This window comes from Salvelinus fontinalis, chromosome 6, assembly GCF_029448725.1.
Source record: "Salvelinus fontinalis isolate EN_2023a chromosome 6, ASM2944872v1, whole genome shotgun sequence".
In the NCBI taxonomy this organism is placed as follows: Eukaryota; Metazoa; Chordata; class Actinopteri; order Salmoniformes; family Salmonidae; genus Salvelinus; species Salvelinus fontinalis.
Genome location: NC_074670.1, coordinates 7350778 through 7368823, shown reverse-complemented (window position 1 = coordinate 7368823; position 18046 = coordinate 7350778). Strand labels below are relative to the sequence as shown.

Sequence of the window (18046 nt, the reverse complement as noted above, 5' to 3'; positions counted from 1 at the left end):
GGAGTACTGGCTCCCTTGAGCACCGAGCCTGCCCAACCTTACCTGGTTGAATGCTCCCCGTAGCCCGTCCAGTGCGGGGAGGTGGAATAACCCGCACTTGGCTGTGTTGGCGAACCGGGGACACCATGCGTAAGGTTGGTGCCATGTACACCGGCCCGAGGAGACGTACTGGAGGCCAGATATGTAGAGCCGGCTTCATGGCACTTGGCTCAATGCTCAATCTAGCCCGGCCAGTGCGGGGAGGTGGAATAACCCGCACCGGGCTATGCACATGTACAGGAGACACCGTGCGCTCTTCCGCATAACACGGTGTCTGCCCGTACTCCCGCTCTCCACGGTAAGCATGGGAAGTGGGCGCAGGTCTCCTACCTGACTTCGCCACACTATCGTTTAGCCCCCCCCCCCCAAGACATTTTTGGGGTTTCTTCACGGGCTTCTTACCGCGTCGTCGTGCTAACCTCATTCGCCGGTATCCCTCCGCACATTGCTCCATCGAATCCCAGGCGGGCTCCGGCACTCTCCCTGGGTCAACCGACCACCTGTCTATTTCCTCCCAAGTGGTGTAACCCAGATCCGGCTCCTGCTGCCGAGCTAGCTCCTCGAAAAGCCGTCTCTCTGCTTTTGCTGCCTCCAGCTCTGCTTTGGGGCGGTGATACTCCTCTGGCTCTGCCCAGGGTCCTTTTCCGTGCAGCTCGTCCTCCCATGTCCATTTCTCCTGGCCCCGCTGCTGCCCGTTGCTACGCTGCTTGGTCCGAGATTGGTGGGTGGTTCTGTAACGGCGGCCTTCCCTCTCTTCACTAGAAGAGGGGGTGAAACAGGGATCGGACCATGACGCAGCGTAGCCAGTGCTCAACATGTTTAATTAACAAAAACTACAGTGAACACTAAACAAATACAAAATAACAAAAGTGGCAAACCGATACAGACCTATCTGGTGCAGAATACAAACACAGAGACAGGAAACAACCACCCACAATCCCCAACACAAAACAAGCCACCTATATATGATTCTCAATCAGGGACAACGATTGACAGCTGTCTCTGATTGAGAACCATATTAGGCTGAACACAGAAACAGACGAACTAGACACACAACATAGAATTCCCACCCAGCTCACGTCCTGACCAACACTAAACAAGCAAAACACATAAGAACTCTGGTCAGGACGTTACAACCTAACTATGTATCCGCACTTCTTTCCAAAGAAAGTCAACACACTGTATTCATAAAACAAAACATTTCATTTATTATTTAACATTTCAAAATTATTGTAAAAAATGAAAAGCATAAAGAAAAGAGTGATGAGAAGAGCAGTGACTTTGTATTGCTTTTGTTTCCCTTTTGGAAATAATATTTGTTAGTACATGCTGATTTGGGCATTGCAGCGACATGTAGAGTACAACTACTTCACAAGGAAATGCTTTTTGTTACATGCATATTTTACTTGGGGGTCAATCCATGGCTTTACCACATCATGCAGACCAGTTCCTAACCCATTGGAACCCCACGGCAGGTAAAAAACACAGAAATTATACCCTATTCCCTACATAGTACACTACCTGGTCAAAAGTAGTGCACAACCAGCAAATAAATAAGTCTATTATCATAATAATAAATAATTATCCAATCTACATGTCCAACCAGGGAATGTACAACATACTACAGTATATAGATGGAATCTATAGTACATGACCTGCCTCAACACCATACACACCATGGATATAGAACTGTTCTATCTCTGTGATACACACATTACATATCAGGGGAATCAACAACAGGAGAACTGCTGGTGCTACTGAAGAATCTCTATATCATGGTCTAATCTCTTTTCAAAACCAGTGAAACACTCACAAAGAGGATTCTCTAGAACAGGATAGAACATCCTGCAGGGGGATACATGTACAGTTTATTACAATGTTGGGAAGCCATTTCTATGAGATGAACTAATACTGCCACTGAAAGAAAGAGGCAAAGGCATTTTAACTGGACACGAATGTTGAAAGGCTAAAGTGTTGACTGCGTATTGCTGTGTCTTTATAGTGCCAGATACAGAGACATGACAGGCAAAGGATCTGATGCCTCAAGATACGGCTCTGATTGTCCACAGCTAAGACCAAACATCTAAGTCCACAGCTAAGTCCATAAGTGTGACATAACCCTTCTACTACTGTTGAGGATGGTTAATTACATTATCTATAACTGTAACATAATCCTTCTGCTGTTGAGGATGGTTAATTACATTATCTATAACTGTAACATAATCCTTCTACTGTTGGGGATGTTTTATTACATTATATATAACTGTAACATAACCCTTCTACTGTTGAGGATGGTTAATTACATTATCTATAACTGTAACATAACCCTTCTACTGTTGAGGATGGTTAATTACATTATCTATAACTAACATAACCCTTCTACTGTTGAGGATGGTTAATTACATTATCTATAACTAACATAACCCTTCTACTGTTGAGGATGGTTAATTACATTATCTATAACTGTAACATAACCCTTCTACTGTTGAGGATGGTTAATTACATTATCTATAACTGTAACAAAACCCTTCTACTGTTGAGGATGGTTAATTACATTATCTATAACTGTAACATAACCCTTCTACTGTTGAGGATGGTTAATTACATTATCTATAACTGTAACAAAACCCTTCTACTGTTGAGGATGGTTAATTACATTATCTATAACTGTAACAAAACCCTTCTACTGTTGAGGATGGTTAATTACATTATCTATAACTGTAACATAACCCTTCTGCTGTTGAGGATGGTTAATTACATTATCTATAACTGTAACAAAACCCTTCTACTGTTGAGGATGGTTAATTGCATTATCTATAATTGTAACATAACCCTTCTGCTGTTGAGGTTGGTTAATTACATTATCTATAACTGTAACATAACCCTTCTACTGTTGAGGATGGTTAATGACATTATCTATAACTGTAACAAAACCCTTCTACTGTTGAGGATGGTTAATTACATTATCTATAACTGTAACATAACTCTTCTGCTGTTGAGGATGGTTAATTACATTATCTATAACTGTAACAAAACCCTTCTACTGTTGAGGATGGTTAATTGCATTATCTATAACTGTAACATAACCCTTCTGCTGTTGAGGTTGGTTAATTACATTATCTATAACTGTAACATAACCCTTCTACTGTTGAGGATGGTTAATTACATTATCTATAGCTGTAACATAACCCTTCTGTTGTTGATGAGGATGGTTTTATTACCTCTCACTTTACTCAGAAAATACATCTAAAAGAAATATAATTTCAGTAATTGAGCCTATTTTGAATGATATTTTTTTCAGTATTTGGAAGTGACATTTATGCAACACACACACACACACACACACACACACACACACACACACACACACACACACACACACACACACACACACACACACACACACACACACACACACACACACACACACACACACACACACACACACACACACACTTTTCAATATTGTTGTTTAAATCCATTTAGCTTAACATCAGTTTAGTGTGTGCTGGTCAAGCACTGGAGGTCTGTCAAGTGTAGTGTCCTGGTGGTCAAGTCCCCAGAAGGTTGATGCTTTCATTCATTGTGTGTAGATAGATAGTCAAGGTGTGGTCACCTGTTTGGAAGCAGATAACAACAACCTGAAGCTGTCAATACAGAGTGACTGAAGCAGGGTCCATATTCATAAAGCGTCTCAGAGTACGATCATTGGTGTAGTGGAGGGTAAACGCAATGTACCCACATTTTGGGGGAGGTCCCCAACAATGTACCCTCCTTTTTGGGGGGAGGGCCCCAACAATGTACCGACCTTTTTGGGGGGAGGACCCCAACAATGTACCCACCTTTTGGGGGGGAGGGCCCCAACAATGTACCCACCTTTTGCAGAAAAATGCATTGAAAGAATAGGAAGCGTTACTTTTTTCACTGCGACCAGCGATCCAAGTTTATCCACCTATTTATCTCCCAGGACATCACTGAGTAGGAGTGCTGATCTAGGTCCCTGTCCATTCATTATGATCCAAAAGGCTAAACTAATCCTAGATCAGCACTCCTACTCTGGGATCCTTTGATCAATACGGGTCCAGATCTATTTGTTAAACTGAGAAGCTATTTGGTTACCTCTGCTCCATCATTGCTCAGTATTCCAGTATGTCTTTTGGCGCCATCTTGTGGTTGGCCAGCACCACAGTCATCTCTCTGTCGGCTCTGGCCAACCCTATTCCTCTGGCTTCTGTTCCAGCCCTGCATTAACCCACCTAATTCAACTCATCAAAGTCCTGCTGTGTGTGTGTGTGTGTGTGTGTGTGTGTGTGTGTGTGTGTGTGTGTGTGTGTGTGTGTGTGTGTGTGTGTGTGTGTGTGTGTGTGTGTGTGTGTGTGTGTGTGTGTGTCTGTTAGAGTTGGGCTCTGTAGAGTTGGCCAACCCATGTTTCTCTAAGTTGGTAACAGAGTTCTGAGGGGTGTTTCCAGAGACTAGTTGGCACCCTTCTCCTTGGTGGTCTGACTTCGAGGGGTGGAGGGAGGCAGGCTCAGAGTGTGTATGTGTGGTCTATCTACACACGGGGTTCCAGTCTGTGGGACAGTTCAAACAGAGTCTGCTGATTGTCAATGACGTGAAGGTAGTCGACATAGGCCTGTACCTCCGGACTGCTCTTCTGGGGCATCCCGTTCCCTAGGAAGTAAACCACACAGTAAATATACACACACACGCACGCGCTTACACACACACACACACACACACACACACACACACACACACACACACACACACACACACACACACACACACACACACACACACACACACACACACACACACACACATGCTAGCTGAGCATTATCCATGACAGGAGATAGTTGTTGGTACACAGTCTTCATTACTGTAAGTGGCTGTGTACCGTAGGGGGTTCTCAGAATTAATGACTCAATCAATTTACTATAGTAACATTGTCACGTTCCTGACCTGTTTTCTGGTGTTTTTTATGTGTGTGATGGTCAGGGCGTGAGTTTTGGGTGGGCAGTCTATGTTTTCCGTTTCTATGTTGGTTTTGGGTTGCCTGGTATGGCTCTTGATTAGAGGCAGGTGTTTTGCGTTTTCCTCTAATTGAGAGTCATATTAAGGGAGGGTGTTCTCACTGTTTGTTTGTGGGTGATTGTTCCTGTGTCTGTGTAATCCACATGGGACTGTTTCGTTTGTTCTTTCGTTTTAGGTAGTCTGTTCCTGTTCTTGCGTCCTTCGTCTATATGTAAGTTCGGTTGTTTCAGGTCTGTTGCCTTCGTTTATTGTTTTGTAGTTTGTTCTAGTGTTTTGTCAGTGTTTCGTCTGTTTTGAAATAAATAGTTATGTATTCATCACCCGCTGCGCCTTGGTCCGTTCATACACCACCAGAAGAACGTTACAAACATGTAATGTTGTTATTGATGAACTGATGATCTAATTGGATACTGTTATTCTGCTGACTACTGTAGTTGAGTCATCTTTACTGTACAACAACTGTAGAAAGTCAACACTGTGACCTGTCTACTGTGTTATAGTGGATGACTGTAGAACGTCAACACTGTGACCTGTTTACTGTGTTATAGTGGATGACTGCAGAAAGTCAACACTGTGACCTGTTTACTGTGTTATAGTGGATGACTGTAGAAAGTCAACACTGTGACCTGTTTACTGTGTTATAGTGGCTGACTGTAGAAAGTCAACACTGTGACCTGTCTACTGTGTTATAGTGGATGACTGTAGAAAGTCAACACTGTGACCTGTCTACTGTGTTATAGTGGATGACTGTAGAAAGTCAACACTGTGACCTGTTTACTGTGTTATAGTGGATGACTGTAGAAAGTCAACACTGTGACCTGTCTACTGTGTTATAGTGGATGACTGTAGAAAGTCAACACTGTGACCTGTTTACTGTGTTATAGTGGATGACTGTAGAAAGTCAACACTGTGACCTGTCTACTGTGTTATAGTGGATGACTGTAGAACGTCAACACTGTGACCTGTTTACTGTGTTATAGTGGATGACTGTAGAAAGTCAACACTGTGACCTGTCTACTGTGTTATAGTGGATGACTGTAGAAAGTCAACACTGTGACCTGTCTACTGTGTTATAGTGGATGACTGTAGAACGTCAACACTGCGACCTGTTTACTGTGTTATAGTGTATGACTGTAGAAAGTCAACACTGTGACCTGTTTACTGTGTTATAGTGGATGACTGTAGAAAGTCAACACTGTGACCTGTTTACTGTGTTATAGTGGCTGACTAGAAAGTCAACACTGTGACCTGTTTACTGTGTTATAGTGGATGACTGTAGAAAGTCAACACTGTGACCTGTTTACTGTGTTATAGTGGATGACTGTAGAAAGTCAACACTGTGACCTGTCTACTGTGTTATAGTGGATGACTGTAGAAAGTCAACACTGTGACCTGTTTACTGTGTTATAGTGGATGACTGTAGAAAGTCAACACTGACCTGTTTACTGTGTTATAGTGGATGACTGTAGAAAGTCAACACTGTGACCTGTTTACTGTGTTATAGTGGCTGACTAGAAAGTCAACACTGTGACCTGTTTACTGTGTTATAGTGGATGACTGTAGAAAGTCAACACTGTGACCTGTTTACTGTGTTATAGTGGATGACTGTAGAAAGTCAACACTGACCTGTTTACTGTGTTATAGTGGATGACTGTAGAAAGTCAACACTGTGACCTGTTTACTGTGTTATAGTGGATGACTGTAGAAAGTCAACACTGTGACCTGTTTACTGTGTTATAGTGGATGACTGTAGAAAGTCAACACTGTGTCCTGTTTACTGTGTTATAGTGGATGACTGTAGAAAGTCAACACTGTGACCTGTTTACTGTGTTATAGTGGATGACTGTAGAAAGTCAACACTGTGACATGTTTACTGTGTTATAGTGGATGACTGTAGAAAGTCAACACTGTGACCTGTCTACTGTGTTATAGTGGATGACTGTAGAAAGTCAACACTGTGACCTGTCTACTGTGTTATAGTGGATGACTGTAGAACGTCAACACTGCGACCTGTTTACTGTGTTATAGTGTATGACTGTAGAAAGTCAACACTGTGACCTGTTTACTGTGTTATAGTGGATGACTGTAGAAAGTCAACACTGTGACCTGTTTACTGTGTTATAGTGGCTGACTAGAAAGTCAACACTGTGACCTGTTTACTGTGTTATAGTGGATGACTGTAGAAAGTCAACACTGTGACCTGTTTACTGTGTTATAGTGGATGACTGTAGAAAGTCAACACTGTGACCTGTCTACTGTGTTATAGTGGATGACTGTAGAAAGTCAACACTGTGACCTGTCTACTGTGTTATAGTGGATGACTGTAGAAAGTCAACACTGTGACCTGTTTACTGTGTTATAGTGTATGACTGTAGAACGTCAACACTGTGACCTGTTTACTGTGTTATAGTGGATGACTGTAGAAAGTCAACACTGACCTGTTTACTGTGTTATAGTGGATGACTGTAGAAAGTCAACACTGTGACCTGTTTACTGTGTTATAGTGTATGACTGTAGAACGTCAACACTGTGACCTGTTTACTGTGTTATAGTGGATGACTGTAGAAAGTCAACACTGACCTGTTTACTGTGTTATAGTGGATGACTGTAGAAAGTCAACACTGTGACCTGTTTACTGTGTTATAGTGGCTGACTAGAAAGTCAACACTGTGACCTGTTTACTGTGTTATAGTGGATGACTGTAGAAAGTCAACACTGTGAACTGTTTACTGTGTTATAGTGGATGACTGTAGAAAGTCAACACTGACCTGTTTACTGTGTTATAGTGGATGACTGTAGAAAGTCAACACTGTGACCTGTTTACTGTGTTATAGTGGATGACTGTAGAAAGTCAACACCGTGACCTGTCTACTGTGTTATAGTGGATGACTGTAGAAAGTCAACACTGTGACCTGTTTACTGTGTTATAGTGGATGACTGTAGAAAGTCAACACTGTGTCCTGTTTACTGTGTTATAGTGGATGACTGTAGAAAGTCAACACTGTGACCTGTTTACTGTGTTATAGTGGATGACTGTAGAAAGTCAACACTGTGACCTGTCTACTGTGTTATAGTGGATGACTGTAGAAAGTCAACACTGTGACCTGTCTACTGTGTTATAGTGGATGACTGTAGAAAGTCAACACTGTGACCTGTTTACTGTGTTATAGTGGATGACTGTAGAAAGTCAACACTGTGACCTGTCTACTGTGTTATAGTGGATGACTGTAGAAAGTCAACACTGTGACCTGTTTACTGTGTTATAGTGGATGACTGTAGAAAGTCAACACTGTGACCTGTTTACTGTGTTATAGTGGATGACTGTAGAAAGTCAACACTGTGACCTGTCTACTGTGTTATAGTGGATGACTGTAGAACGTCAACACTGTGACCTGTCTACTGTGTTATAGTGGATGACTGTAGAAAGTCAACACTGACCTGTTTACTGTGTTATAGTGGCTGACTGTAGAAAGTCAACACTGTGACCTGTTTACTGTGTTATAGTGGATGACTGTAGAAAGTCAACACTGTGACCTGTCTACTGTGTTATAGTGGATGACTGTAGAACGTCAACACTGTGACCTGTTTACTGTGTTATAGTGGATGACTGTAGAAAGTCAACACTGTGACCTGTTTACTGTGTTATAGTGTATGACTGTAGAAAGTCAACACTGTGACCTGTTTACTGTGTTATAGTGGCTGACTGTAGAAAGTCAACACTGACCTGTTTACTGTGTTATAGTGGATGACTGTAGAAAGTCAACACTGTGACCTGTTTACTGTGTTATAGTGGCTGACTGTAGAAAGTCAACACTGTGACTTGTTTACTGTGTTATAGTGGCTGACTGTAGAACGTCAACACTGTGACTTGTTTACTGTGTTATAGTGGATGACTGTAGAAAGTCAACACTGACCTGTTTACTGTGTTATAGTGGATGACTGTAGAAAGTCAACACTGTGACTTGTTTACTGTGTTATAGTGGATGACTGTAGAACGTCAACACTGACCTGTTTACTGTGTTATAGTGGATGACTGTAGAAAGTCAACACTGACCTGTTTACTGTGTTATAGTGGATGACTGTAGAAAGTCAACACTGTGACCTGTTTACTGTGTTATAGTGGATGACTGTAGAAAGTCAACACTGACCTGTTTACTGTGTTATAGTGGATGACTGTAGAAAGTCAACACTGTGTCCTGTTTACTGTGTTATAGTGGATGACTGTAGAAAGTCAACACTGTGTCCTGTTTACTGTGTTATAGTGGATGACTGTAGAAAGTCAACACTGACCTGTTTACTGTGTTATAGTGGCTGACTGTAGAAAGTCAACACTGTGACCTGTTTACTGTGTTATAGTGGCTGACTGTAGAAAGTCAACACTGTGACCTGTCTACTGCGTGTAAGTAATGACATGAGTATGGAGGTTCAGGGAAAGCTCATCAAAGTTGATGGTCATTGCTGATCTAAGACTGTGTGAGTAAGACACACACACACACGTCACCCACCCATGTGATCCTCCTGACAGTGTCTGATGAGACGCACCGTGTCGGCTATCATGTGCTGCAAGAGGAGATGGACACCATACACATCAAATACACATCAAATACACTTCAAATACACTTCAAATACACTTCAAATACACTTCAAATACACATCAAATACACATCCATCACATATTTTAGATGCCCTTGTTTCTGCGTTATAGACTGTCTATAGTTGAGGAAACACTGGGTACACTGACATGTTCAACCCCCTCCGTCATACTGGAGCAACTTACCAGCTTTTCAAAATTGACCAGGTTATCGAGAAACGTTTTGTTGCCCTCGTGAATGAAAGTAATATCTATGAGAAAGGGAACAATGTAGCAGCGTTAAAATATTGAGTGCTAGTTCGTCGATCCTGATTTAAGTTTAGCTCACAATATTTCTGTCTGAATTTCAGATCACTGCAGGGTTCAGAAGGCAGTGATGACAGTAACATTACAGACCACCGCAGGGTTCAGGAGGCAGTGATGACAGTAACATTACAGACCACTGCAGGGTTCAGAAGGCAGTGATGACAGTAACATTACAGACCACCGCAGGGTTCAGGAGGCAGTGATGACAGTAACATTACAGACCACTACAGGGTTCAGGAGGTAGTGATGACAGTAACATTACAGACCACTACAGGGTTCAGGAGGCAGTGATGACAGTAACATTACAGACCACCGCAGGGTTCAGGAGGCAGTGATGACAGTAACATTACAGACCACTGCAGGGTTCAGAAGGCAGTGATGACAGTAACATTACAGACCACTGCAGGGTTCAGAAGGCAGTGATGACAGTAACATTACAGACCACTGCAGGGTTCAGGAAGCAGTAACGACAGTAACATTACAGACCACTACAGGGTTCAGGAGGCAGTGATGACAGTAACATTACAGACCACTGCAGGGTTCAGGAGGCAGTGATGACAGTAACATTACAGACCACTGCAGGGTTCAGGAGGCAGTGATGACAGTAACATTACAGACCACTGCAGGGTTCAGGAGGCAGTGATGACAGTAACATTACAGACCACTGCAGGGTTCAGGAGGCAGTGATGACAGTAACATTACAGACCACTGCAGGGTTCAGAAGGCAGTGATGACAGTAACATTACAGACCACTGCAGGGTTCAGAAGGCAGTGATGACAGTAACATTACAGACCACTGCAGGGTTCAGGAAGCAGTAACGACAGTAACATTACAGACCACTACAGGGTTCAGGAGGCAGTGATGACAGTAACATTACAGACCACTGCAGGGTTCAGGAGGCAGTGATGACAGTAACATTACAGACCACTGCAGGGTTCAGGAGGCAGTGATGACAGTAACATTACAGACCACTGCAGGGTTCAGGAGGCAGTGATGACAGTAACATTACAGACCACTGCAGGGTTCAGGAGGCAGTGATGACAGTAACATTACAGACCACTGCAGGGTTCAGGAGGCAGTGATGACAGTAACATTACAGACCACTGCAGGGTTCAGGAGGCAGTGATGACAGTAACATTATAGACCACTGCATGGTTCAGGAGGCAGTGATGACAGTAACATTACAGACCTCTGCAGGGTTCAGGAGGCAGTGATGACAGTAACATTACAGACCACTGCAGGGTTCAGAAGGCAGTGATGACAGTAACATTACAGATCACTGCAGGGTTCAGAAGGCAGTGATGACAGTAACATTACAGACCACTGCAGGGTTCAGGAGGCAGTGATGACAGTAACATTACAGACCACTGCAGGGTACAGGAGGCAGTGATGACAGTAACATTACAGACCACTGCAGGGTTCAGGAGGCAGTGATGACAGTAACATTACAGATCACTGCATGGTTCAGGAGGCAGTGATGACAGTAACATTACAGACCACTGCAGGGTTCAGCAGGCAGTGATGACAGTAACATTACAGACCACTGCAGGGTTCAGCAGGCAGTGATGACAGTAACATTACAGACCACTGCAGGGTTCAGGAGGCAGTGATGACAGTAACATGCAGTGTTTTAGGCACCTTTCAGTAGCAGAGGAAGGAAAGGGATCTTCGGCGTCTTGGTCTTCTTGAAAGTGTCCCTGTAGGCTTTGTGGTTGAGAGATGGGTCCTGTGAAGACATGTTGAGAAAGATGTGATGCTTGTCTTTGGGGAGAAACGTGGTCTACTGCGTCCCAAATGGCAACATATTCCCTATATAGTGAATACTTATGACCAGGACCTATAGGGATCTGGTCAAAACTAGCGCACTATGTAAGAAATAGGGTGCCATTTGGGACTCAACCATGTGCACTGCAGAAGCCCTCACAACCCCTAACATCTGTTACTGTGTCCCAAGAGACCAGACCTAGTGAAAATGATCAAGCGTCCTGCTTTTATTAACTCAACAGTGAAAATATGTAGCCTATTTAATGACCAGATGACCCAATATGTTCCTAGTACTATACGTACAAGGCAGAATTCCATGTATAGTCCCGTTCATTATTACAGGATCTCTACACAATAAAAAAGAATGAACTTACTGTCAACATCTCCAGCTCCAAAAACAGTTTTTTGAATTTTCCTGGAACTTTCTGATGGAAAGAAAAACAGGTTGAGTTGCCACAACATTTACTGGGTCTACTCAGACCTCCTCCTTGTCCTGTAACAACATTTACTGGGTCTACTCAGACCTCCTTGTCCTGTAACAACATTTACTGGGTCTACTCAGACCTCCTTGTCCTGTAACAACATTTACTGGGTCAACTCAGACCTCCTCCTTGTCCTGTAACAACATTTGCTGGGTCTACTCAGACCTCCTCCTTGTCCTGTAACAACATTTACTGGGTCTACTCAGACCTCCTCCTTGTCCTGTAACAACATTTACTGGGTCTACTCAGACCTTCTCCTTGTCCTGTAACAACATTTACTGGGTCTACTCAGACCTCCTCCTTGTCCTGTAACAACATTTACTGGGTCTACTCAGACCTCCTCCTTGTCCTGTAACAACATTTACTGGGTCTACTCAGACCTCCTCCTTGTCCTGTAACAACATTTACTGGGTCTACTCAGACCTCCTCCTTGTCCTGTAACAACATTTACTGGGTCTACTCAGACCTCCTCCTTGTCCTGTAACAACATTTACTGGGTCTACTCAGACCTCCTTGTCCTGTAACAACATTTACTGGGTCTACTCAGACCTCCTTGTCCTGTAACAACATTTACTGGGTCTACTCAGACCTCCTCCTTGTCCTGTAACAACATTTACTGGGTCTACTCAGACCTCCTCCTTGTCCTGTAACAACATTTACTGGGTCTACTCAGACCTCCTCCTTGTCCTGTAACAACATTTACTGGGTCTACTCAGACCTCCTCCTTGTCCTGTAACAACATTTACTGGGTCTACTCAGACCTCCTCCTTGTCCTGTAACAACATTTACTGGGTCTACTCAGACCTCCTTGTCCTGTAACAACATTTACTGGGTCTACTCAGACCTCCTTGTCCTCTAACAACATTTACTGGGTCTACTCAGACCTCCTTGTCCTGTAACAACATTTACTGGGTCTACTCAGACCTCCTCCTTGTCCTGTAACAACATTTACTGGGTCTACTCAGACCTCCTCCTTGTCCTGTAACAACATTTACTGGGTCAACTCAGACCTCCTCCTTGTCCTGTAACAACATTTACTGGGTCAACTCAGACCTCCTCCTTGTCCTGTAACAACATTTACTGGGTCTACTCAGACCTCCTCCTTGTCCTGTAACAACATTTGCTGGGTCTACTCAGACCTCCTCCTTGTCCTGTAACAACATTTGCTGGGTCTACTCAGACCTCCTCCTTGTCCTGTAACAACATTTACTGGGTCTACTCAGACCTCCTTCTTGTCCTGTAACAACATTTACTGGGTCTACTCAGACCTCCTTGTCCTGCAACAACATTTACTGGGTCTACTCAGACCTCCTCCTTGTCCTGTAACAACATTTACTGGGTCTACTCAGACCTCCTTGTCCTGTAACAACATTTACTGGGTCTACTCAGACCTCCTTGTCCTGTAACAACATTTACTGGGTCTACTCAGACCTCCTCCTTGTCCTGTAACAACATTTACTGGGTCTACTCAGACCTCCTCCTTGTCCTGTAACAACATTTACTGGGTCTACTCAGACCTCCTCCTTGTCCTGTAACAACATTTACTGGGTCTACTCAGACCTCCTCCTTGTCCTGTAACAACATTTACTGGGTCTACTCAGACCTCCTCCTTGTCCTGTAACAACATTTACTGGGTCTACTCAGACCTCCTTGTCCTGTAACAACATTTATTGGGTCTACTCAGACCTCCTTGTCCTGTAACAACATTTACTGGGTCTACTCAGACCTCCTCCTTGTCCTGTAACAACATTTACTGGGTCTACTCAGACCTCCTTGTCCTGTAACAACATTTACTGGGTCTACTCAGACCTCCTTGTCCTGTAACAACATTTACTGGGTCTACTCAGACCTCCTCCTTGTCCTGTAACAACATTTACTGGGTCTACTCAGACCTCCTCCTTGTCCTGTAACAACATTTACTGGGTCTACTCAGACCTCCTCCTTGTCCTGTAACAACATTTACTGGGTCTACTCAGACCTCCTCCTTGTCCTGTAACAACATTTACTGGGTCTACTCAGACCTCCTCCTTGTCCTGTAACAACATTTACTGGGTCTACTCAGACCTCCTTGTCCTGTAACAACATTTACTGGGTCTACTCAGACCTCCTTGTCCTGTAACAACATTTACTGGGTCTACTCAGACCTCCTTGTCCTGTAACAACATTTACTGGGTCTACTCAGACCTCCTCCTTGTCCTGTAACAACATTTACTGGGTCTACTCAGACCTCCTCCTTGTCCTGTAACAACATTTACTGGGTCTACTCAGACCTCCTCCTTGTCCTGTAACAACATTTACTGGGTCTACTCAGACCTCCTCCTTGTCCTGTAACAACATTTACTGGGTCTACTCAGACCTCCTTGTCCTGTAACAACATTTACTGGGTCTACTCAGACCTCCTTGTCCTGTAACAACATTTACTGGGTCTACTCAGACCTCCTTGTCCTGTAACAACATTTACTGGGTCTACTCAGACCTCCTTGTCCTGTAACAACATTTACTGGGTCTACTCAGACCTCCTCCTTGTCCTGTAACAACATTTACTGGGTCTACTCAGACCTCCTCCTTGTCCTGTAACACCATTTACTGGGTCAACTCAGACCTCCTCCTTGTCCTGTAACAACATTTACTGGGTCAACTCAGACCTCCTCCTTGTCCTGTAACAACATTTACTGGGTCTACTCAGACCTCCTCCTTGTCCTGTAACAACATTTACTGGGTCTACTCAGACCTCCTCCTTGTCCTGTAACAACATTTGCTGGGTCTACTCAGACCTCCTCCTTGTCCTGTAACAACATTTACTGGGTCTACTCAGACCTCCTTCTTGTCCTGTAACAACATTTACTGGGTCTACTCAGACCTCCTTGTCCTGTAACAACATTTACTGGGTCTACTCAGACCTCCTTGTCCTGCAACAACATTTACTGGGTCTACTCAGACCTCCTTGTCCTGTAACAAGATTTACTGGGTCTACTCAGACCTCCTTGTCCTGTAACAACATTTACTGGGTCTACTCAGACCTCCTCCTTGTCCTGTAACAACATTTAATGGGTCTACTCAGACCTCCTCCTTGTCCTGTAACAACATTTACTGGGTCTACTCAGACCTCCTCCTTGTCCTGTAACAACATTTACTGGGTCTACTCAGACCTCCTCCTTGTCCTGTAACAACATTTACTGGGTCTACTCAGACCTCCTTGTCCTGTAACAACATTTACTGGGTCTACTCAGACCTCCTCCTTGTCCTGTAACAACATTTACTGGGTCTACTCAGACCTCCTCCTTGTCCTGTAACAACATTTACTGGGTCTACTCAGACCTCCTCCTTGTCCTGTAACAACATTTACTGGGTCTACTCAGACCTCCTCCTTGTCCTGTAACAACATTTACTGGGTCAACTCAGACCTCCTCCTTGTCCTGTAACAACATTTACTGGGTCAACTCAGACCTCCTCCTTGTCTTGTAACAACATTTACTGGGTCTACTCAGACCTCCTCCTTGTCCTGTAACAACATTTACTGGGTCTACTCAGACCTCCTCCTTGTCCTGTAACAACATTTGCTGGGTCGACTCAGACCTCCTTCTTGTCCTGTAACAACATTTACTGGGTCTACTCAGACCTCCTTCTTGTCCTGTAACAACATTTACTGGGTCTACTCAGACCTCCTTGTCCTGTAACAACATTTACTGGGTCTACTCAGACCTCCTTGTCCTGCAACAACATTTACTGGGTCTACTCAGACCTCCTTGTCCTGTAACAACATTTACTGGGTCTACTCAGACCTCCTTGTCCTGTAACAACATTTACTGGGTCTACTCAGACCTCCTTGTCCTGTAACAACATTTACTGGGTCTACTCAGACCTCCTCCTTGTCCTGTAACAACATTTACTGGGTCTACTCAGACCTCCTCCTTGTCCTGTAACAACATTTACTGGGTCTACTCAGACCTCCTCCTTGTCCTGTAACAACATTTACTGGGTCTACTCAGACATCCTCCTTGTCCTGTAACAACATTTACTGGGTCTACTCAGACCTCCTCCTTGTCCTGTAACAACATTTACTGGGTCTACTCAGACCTCCTCCTTGTCCTGTAACAACATTTACTGGGTCTACTCAGACCTCCTCCTTGTCCTGTAACAACATTTACTGGGTCTACTCAGACCTCCTTGTCCTGTAACAACATTTACTGGGTCTACTCAGACCTCCTTGTCCTGTAACAACATTTATTGGGTCTACTCAGACCTCCTTGTCCTGTAACAACATTTACTGGGTCTACTCAGACCTCCTCCTTGTCCTGTAACAACATTTACTGGGTCTACTCAGACCTCCTCCTTGTCCTGTAACAACATTTACTGGGTCTACTCAGACCTCCTCCTTGTCCTGTAACAACATTTACTGGGTCTACTCAGACCTCCTCCTTGTCCTGTAACAACATTTACTGGGTCTACTCAGACCTCCTCCTTGTCCTGTAACAACATTTACTGGGTCTACTCAGACCTCCTACTTGTCCTGTAACAACATTTACTGGGTCTACTCAGACCTCCTCCTTGTCCTGTAACAACATTTACTGGGTCTACTCAGACCTCCTCCTTGTCCTGTAACAACATTTACTGGGTCTACTCAGACCTCCTCCTTGTCCTGTAACAACATTTAATGGGTCTACTCAGACCTCCTCCTTGTCCTGTAACAACATTTACTGGGTCTACTCAGACCTCCTCCTTGTCCTGTAACAACATTTACTGGGTCTACTCAGACCTCCTCCTTGTCCTGTAACAACATTTACTGGGTCTACTCAGACCTCCTCCTTGTCCTGTAACAACATTTACTGGGTCTACTCAGACCTCCTCCTTGTCCTGTAACAACATTTACTGGGTCTACTCAGACCTCCTCCTTGTCCTGTAACAACATTTACTGGGTCTACTCAGACCTCCTCCTTGTCCTGTAACAACATTTACTGGGTCAACTCAGACCTCCTTGTCCTGTAACAACATTTACTGGGTCTACTCAGACCTCCTCCTTGTCCTGTAACAACATTTACTGGGTCTACTCAGACCTCCTTGTCCTGTAACAACATTTACTGGGTCTACTCAGACCTCCTTGTCCTGTAACAACATTTACTGGGTCTACTCAGAGCTCCTCCTTGTCCTGTAACAACATTTACTGGGTCTACTCAGACCTCCTTGTCCTGTAACAACATTTACTGGGTCTACTCAGACCTCCTCCTTGTCCTGTAACAACATTTACTGGGTCTACTCACACCTCCTCCTTGTCCTGTAACAACATTTACTGGGTCTACTCACACCTCCTCCTTGTCCTGTAACAACATTTACTGAGTCTACTCAGACCTCCTTGTCCTGTAACAACACTTACTGGGTCTACTCAGACCTCCTTGTCCTGTAACAACATTTACTGGGTCTACTCAGACCTCCTTGTCCTGTAACAACATTTACTGGGTCTACTCAGACCTCCTTGTCCTGTAACAACATTTACTGGGTCTACTCAGAGCTCCTCCTTGTCCTGTAACAACATTTACTGGGTCTACTCAGAGCTCCTCCTTGTCCTGTAACAACATTTACTGGGTCTACTCAGAGCTCCTCCTTGTCCTGTAACAACATTTACTGGGTCTACTCAGACCTCCTCCTTGTCCTGTAACAACATTTACTGGGTCTACTCACACCTCCTCCTTGTCCTGTAACAACATTTACTGAGTCTACTCAGACCTCCTTGTCCTGTAACAACACTTACTGGGTCTACTCCCTCATACAATATTATTACCACCATAAATAACAGTAACTGTAGCAACCCTGTGTTTATAAAGGTAGATATCA

General features: G+C 43.8%; 1 protein-coding gene across 2 annotated transcripts in view; it reads right to left on the bottom strand.

Moving 5' to 3' along the window:
• Window positions 1-1223: 1223 nt before the first annotated feature.
• The window catches only part of LOC129856898 (rap guanine nucleotide exchange factor 5-like), an 81068-nt gene continuing 64245 nt past the window's right edge, over window positions 1224-18046 (bottom strand). For both annotated transcript variants that reach the window (XM_055924657.1, XM_055924656.1), the window contains 6 exons: window positions 12110-12160; window positions 11610-11697; window positions 9851-9915; window positions 9579-9633; window positions 3916-4710; window positions 1224-3847 (listed from right to left, as the gene is read on the bottom strand). In XM_055924657.1, coding sequence (XP_055780632.1) covers window positions 4592-4710; window positions 9579-9633; window positions 9851-9915; window positions 11610-11697; window positions 12110-12160 — 378 coding nt within the window. In that variant the 3' untranslated portion in view covers window positions 1224-3847; window positions 3916-4591. The remainder of the gene's footprint in view (window positions 3848-3915; window positions 4711-9578; window positions 9634-9850; window positions 9916-11609; window positions 11698-12109; window positions 12161-18046) is intronic.